This window comes from Nanorana parkeri, unplaced genomic scaffold (genome assembly GCF_000935625.1).
Source record: "Nanorana parkeri isolate BGI_ZX_2015 unplaced genomic scaffold, ASM93562v1 scaffold387, whole genome shotgun sequence".
NCBI classification, from domain to species: Eukaryota; Metazoa; Chordata; class Amphibia; order Anura; family Dicroglossidae; genus Nanorana; species Nanorana parkeri.
In genome coordinates this window covers 90,973-97,595 of record NW_017306655.1, presented here as the reverse complement: position 1 = coordinate 97,595, position 6,623 = coordinate 90,973, and the positions used below count along the sequence as shown (strand labels likewise).

The 6,623-nt window shown below is 42.5% G+C and overlaps 1 protein-coding gene across 1 annotated transcript in view; it reads left to right on the top strand.

The window, feature by feature from the left end:
- LOC108789310 (protein-glutamine gamma-glutamyltransferase E-like) overlaps positions 1–6,623 on the top strand; it is a 39,442-nt gene that overhangs the window by 8,710 nt on the left and 24,109 nt on the right. Inside the window, exons 2-3 of the mRNA XM_018559282.1 lie at positions 3,342–3,515; positions 5,805–6,047. Coding sequence (XP_018414784.1) covers positions 3,342–3,515; positions 5,805–6,047 — 417 coding nt within the window. The remainder of the gene's footprint in view (positions 1–3,341; positions 3,516–5,804; positions 6,048–6,623) is intronic.

Below are 6,623 nucleotides of genomic sequence, written 5' to 3'. Positions count from 1 at the left end.
AGGTCGGGGGTGGGGGGGGGGGGCTGGGGGGGGCACAGGAGAATTTGTCCTCTAGGCCAGTGCTACTTAGTTATGCTGAGCTGGTGGCCCTGAAAGGAGATACTCCACTACTGAGACCTTGGCCAAAGCAAGATCTATATTAAGTGACATGTTGTGGACATTACATACACATACAGGGGTGTAACTCGAAATCACAGGGCCCCATAGCTAAATTTTATATTGGGCCCTGTGATTTCTAGTTATACCCCTTGCAGAGCCCACTTGAGATCCCACACAGGCTACCTGAGAGTGACCCTGCAGGGCCCACCATAGACTCTCTATGGTGGGCTCTGCAGGGTTACCCTCAGGTGGGCTGGTCGCACTCCTTACCTGTCCGCCTCCTCTTCCTCCACGCTCGCTGATGGGCCCGCCTCCTCCTCCGTCACCGGGCCCCGCCTCCTCCCCTTCTGTAGACCACAGGCCCAGCTTCCTCCTCCCCTGCCGGGTCCAGCCTCCTCCACCGCTTGACTCAGCAGCGGCTCTGGAGACGAACACGCTGCTGTACAGATTACAGTCAGTGATCTGAACAGCAGCGTATTCTTCTTCAGAGCCGCCAGTGAAAGTCACCAGCAGAGGATGCCATAGTGACCCAGGCGGTCCGCTCGGAATCTGGCCGGGCCCCCTGTGCCCCGGGCCCCATATCGGCCGCCTGGGTCGCTATGGTGATTGTTACGCCACTGATTACATAGCTACCTTGTTTAGATCTTCAGTTACTGTCTCTGGCAGAGTGAAGTCTTCCAGCAGTTTGAAGCTCTGAGATGGCATGTGACCAAATGCCGAGAGCTCTAAAGAAAACTGCTTCTGAAAGATGTGAAAGGGTGCCTCAAAATAAACCATGTCTTTAAGGAACACCCACCTTTGACCGTGCCTTCTAGTAACTGTGCCACTATGGCACACTTTTGTGGGGTACACTTTGTCACACTTAGGCTACAGAAATCTGTTCCTACCATTAAAGAGTTGGTTGTGTTTGCCTCCAAGGTCAAAGGCTCCAATACAGCACCAGCACAAGACAAAACAATTAAACGTTAATAAACAAATTATAGATGAAAATAGTGGATACACAAGAAGAAGTGCACACACCACCCTGAGTCTTAAATGCCAGTCCTCAAATCCAACCCAACCTACTATGAACAGGCACCTGTCCCTGTCTCTACAAAAGTATATGTTGAACTTCAGAATACTAAAAGCCTAAAAGAACAGAAAAAAAACAAGTGTTTCTCTTTTTTGCTTGTTCCTCTGTCAACATTAGAAAAAATGTCCATGTTTTCTTCTCATTGTCAAACCCTGTTACTGTGATGGGCGGTGGGAGGAAATCTCTCCAATAGGGTCACCCATAGCTCTCACACTATTTAAAAAAAAAGTTTGGGTTGAGGTTGGCTTATTGGGTATGTTTAAAGGTGTATGAAATATAGGTGCACTATTTTTCTAAAAGCTAGCAAGGAGGTAATGTCTAGCTTTTTAATTTGTGTTGCTTATTGTTCCTACAACCTATAAAGTGAACTGGGGATCAATATATTTGTATTACTATTTTATACCTATTAATTCAAAAACCCAGAATTATATTATACAAATTAAAAATAGTTATTAATATCTAGGCTCATTCAGCATGGAAAAGTAAAGTGGTCTGTTGATTAACTACTTAACCACCCCAGCAATAAGATTTTGTAAATCTAAATAGAGCAATCTGTATAACATTTTAATGATTAATCAATATAACAATTATCCTGCCTTTGCCTTTGAGGGATATTTAGAAATGTATGTGTCACTGGTAAATATTTCTATATAAATATACAGTTTATAATTAAATTAATCATGGAATGTATATGACCAGGAAATCTGATATAATACTAATAAGTGGGGATGCACCGATACCAGTTTCTCGGTACGAGTACGATATTTGTTTTCAATACTCGTGGAAACCGAATGCCGATACCGACAACCCAGGGGTACTGTGGGCCCGGGTTATCAGGAAGCCTGATTTCCTGGGAAGCCGGTGTTCTATCAAAAGAACACCGGCTTCACGCTCCCTCGTGACACTGCGAGACAGTCTGGCTTCCTGACCACTCATCGGTCAGGAAGCCAGGCTGCCTAGCGATAAGTGAAGCCGACTTCCTAGCCAATCAGGAAGGCAGGAGGTGGGTTATAACGTGCCACCCAGCTTCCTGATTAGTCAAGAAGCCAGGCTGTCTAGCAACAAGAGAAGCCGGATTCCTAGCCAATCAGGAAGCTGTCTCCATGCTGCCTCGCAGCACTGCCAGTCAGAGGGAGTCTCCCTCTGACCGGAAGTTCCTGTATTGGGGTATATATCGGAGCATTTGGATAAGTACTCGCCCAAATATTCGGTATCGGCACCAATAACGATACCAGTATTGGTGGATCCCTACTAATAAGCCTTGTAATACTGGAGTCAAAACATTAGCCAGTAACCAGTCCAAGTCCTTAAAGTGTTTCTAACCCAAAGAGAAAAATGTTTACATGTTATATATTACAGCTTAAAAGCACTTAGATGTGGTGGCTATATTGGTTTTCTTTTTTATGTCCTTTTATCCTTGGTGATTTGACTTGGTGATCCTGCCATTAATACACTTCCTGTCCTGGGGTGACAACATTCACTCCCCATAAAGTATCTAGAGGAGCAGCGTTGTCACACTAAGACAGAAGAATAGGACACCTCCATCTCTTCTCTTCTGGAAACAGTGTAACTGATAGAAGTGCAGAACAGACAGAGAGCATGTTTGCCCTTATTGAACAGATATAACAAAACTATGTATGTTTAACACACATACACTAATGTCCTCCTGTGACCCAAAACTCAGCATATGCTATTGCCTGCTATATGCTGACAGCACAGATCATGACAATATTGTTGGCAGCCACCCCGATGCCTGATTAACAGCCGGCTGTGCTTCTAGAGCCCACCCCCTCTCCATCCCTCCCTCCAGTCAGCGCTGGAGGAATGGAGAGGGGGGATGGAATCCCTTCGGGGGTGGGGACTGACAGTCACCCCTATCTGCAGGGATGATCAGGAACAGAGTGATCAGCAGTATGTGATCGATCAGTTCTCGATCAATAGAGTATTTCACTCTCCCCATAATTCTCCTTTAATTAATAAGGTTCAAATATGATAACTGTCCTTAGCAGAATGTCAAAAAGGTTAAAAAAAACCTCTCCTAAAACGAAGTGGACATTCAACTTTGGGTTTTGTAACTCATCTACTGAATACGTTTATATAGGAGTTGTCCTAATATTATGGAGACAGCCTGAAGTAAACTTTATTTTGCCTGAATTAAATCTGACTATAGCCTTGAAGCTAAAGAACTTTAGCATGGAGAAGATGTCAAACATGCATGAACACCAGACTGACTACTACAACACCGACAAGATGGTGCTGAGGAGAGGGCAGGAATTCAAGATAATACTTCACTTTAACAGACCCATCCAAAAACAAGAACAAGTGGAATTCTATGTTGCTACAGGTAAAGTGTAAAGATATTCTGATGTAACTTTAATCATTTACTCAATGTGGTCATCAGATACTGACTGAACGTTGATGATATTTCATAGCATTTGCAGTATAAACATACCCATAAAACTCTTGACAGTGCTTTCTTTTAACAATCTATTTTTAAATTAAAATTTTTATCTCTTTTATCTACTTTTATAAATATTATATTATTTTATTACTTCCATTAGCGCAGGTTCTTTGCGATTACTATTAGTGCTTTCTTTTGGTTTCCTTTTCTTGTGCTTCTATGCCTCCCCCAAGACCCTCCCTTCACCAATTACTGGCTTTGATGAATTACCTGCAGTACGGGAGCAGTCAGGCCTGCACTTAATGACTGAATGTGCCGAACTACAACAATGAGCAATACAAAAAAAGCAATAAAAGAACCTGACAAATGTCAGTGAATAAATAATAAATCACATGTGAATACTGTAAATGTTCATAACTCTGAAGATATGTCCATATATATATATATATACAGCAATAGTGATGAATATTTTTTGTTCCTTCACCAAATGCACCATGTGCACCACACCAGTTATAGGGGTGCTCACCTTATTGATAGACCCCCAACAAAAGGTCAAATCTTGCAATTTCCTTCTTAGCCCGGGGAGGGAACCCTTGACTCTAATCGTTCACAGATGTCCTCCAATAATGTAATCAAACCAGCAGACAGATCTGCATAAAGTTGCCCATTCACCTTGCGATCATCGGACGACACTTTTCGTCCGATGATCAAACCATCGTACGACTTTCAAATGGCAGCCCCATACTGCCCTGATTATCGCAAGGTAAAAATTGTACGATCGACCGAAGTTTTCTAACCTGCTGGTTAGTCAAAGGTCGATCAATTGTACAGTATTTGCGATTGTACACTGCCCAACAACCTTACAAATATCGGACGGAAACGCGATTGCATGCGAAAATCGGCCGGTATTCGTAAGGTGTATGGGCACCTTTATACTTCTTTAGTGGGGAAGCAATAACCTTCAATATTTATCAAATAGTAGGGCGCCTCCTCAGTATAGGATGTCAATACCAGGAACGTGTTACCGAAAAAGAGAAAGCAAACACCATAGCACATAGCATCCAAACTGGTTGGTTTGATTACATTATTAAAAGGACATCTGTGAGTGATTAGAGTTGAGAGTCCCCTCCCCTGGCTAAGAAGGGAATTGACCGATTTGACCTTTTGTTGGGGTCTATCAATAAGGTGAGCACCCCTATATCTGGTGTGGTGCATTTGGTGAAGGAACAAGAAATATTCCTCACTATTGCTGTTTATATATGGACATATCTTCAGAGTTATGAACATTTACAGACTTCACAGCTGATTTATTTATTAGTTATTCACTGACATTTGTTTATGAGTCACAGAGTCTTTTATTGCTTTTTTTGTATTGCTCATTGTTGTAGCTCAGCACATTCAGTTATTAATTTTTTCACGTATACACACTCACAGTGGGTTTACATGCACATGAACTTTAACGGCATCCCAGTCTTAGTCCGAGTTGGCCCACTCTTTGCCTCTATAACAGTTTCAAGGGCCTAACCAACAGAAATGGTTAGGCCCTTGGAATGCATGAGTTAGGAATGCTTGCTGTGATTGGACTGAACCTTGACAAGATGATCTTCACAAGATGACCTTCACAAGATAATCTTGTGATGAAACTGTCTCAAGATGATCTATCCTAACCCAATCCTTCCAAAAATTAAAGAGCAGCTTTGGATGCTGTGAGCTTTTGTCACTTCAACTTGCCAATAAAAGCTATGACAGAATAATCACAGTGCAAAATTAGTAAATAACAAATACCAGTCTACTTTTTTGTACATGACCCAAGTTTGCTGGCACAGAGAAAGGGTGTTGTTTTTGCACTGAAGGCAATAGTATAAGTGGGGAGATTTGCATTCATTATAGCTTATATATTATTAAAATCCTGCGGGAGTTTAGCTGTTCTACAGTATCCCCTCTGGAAAATGCCATACTTGCTTGTTTGTTAACCTTGGCCTACCTAAGTGGATAGATAGTCTGGATACAAAAAAAATCACTAAGCATCATCTAGGTTTTTGGACAATTACTTACATTTATTAGGTGACCTATATACAGTATGTACACAGTGGCCAGATTATTATGACCACCCCATCAGTACTTCGTTGGGCCACGAGGTAACTCCACGAGATGACTTCGTTGGGCAGCCTCGTGACTCCACGAGATGTTGAAAGGTTACAATAAATTAACCTCTATATCCTTTTTTTCCAGGCCCAAACCCTCAGGAGGCCGATTATACTCTAACTGTATTTGAGCTCTCCAACTCAGGAGGGGACACTTACTGGACAGCTACCACAGACTCACGCTCCTCCTCCGATGTGAATGTCATAATTACTAGTCCAGCAGATGCATCGATTGGTCTTTACAAAACAAACATCATCATCTACTCCAAAAATAAGAAGAGCCGTGTCAAACTGCATGATTTCATATTATTATTTAACCCATGGGCTACAGGTAAGTCACCTAGTTACAGTTTACAGCAGTATTTTATGTTTACTTTAAAGTGTCCGGGCAACTAGTAAAAAGAAAATATGTCACCAGCAATCATTTCAAGATTTAGAAGATTCATTTTTTTTCTTGTACAACCTCACATAGTTTGGGGTTATGTAAGGCCTCTTCCACAAGACAACATATTGAGTTTGGTGGATTGAGTGCTGCTGACGTCTCTCCTTTTACTCTATTATTGCATGAACAACAAAAACAATGTACAGAGCTCTCGGGTGGAATTAAAAGTGGTGTGGTATGCAGCCCTAAAAACCAGGAGGAGGCACCTGTAATTGATACAACTAAAAAGGACGCAATAACCTGAGTGTATGTGTGTGCTCACTATAGGCTGGCCAGCTCAGTGAAAGGCAAAAAAAAAAAAAATCTCACTTACATTAGTGTCCAGGGACTAGAGGGAAGGAGGCCTCTGGAGAGCATCGAGGGGTCCAAGGAGAGTGCCTTCGCTGGGTGGGTGCCCAACAGGGGAGAGCCCGTCCAGGCGAGCAAGTGGCTGGAAACTGGAGGGAGAAGGGAAGGCGGAGGTCC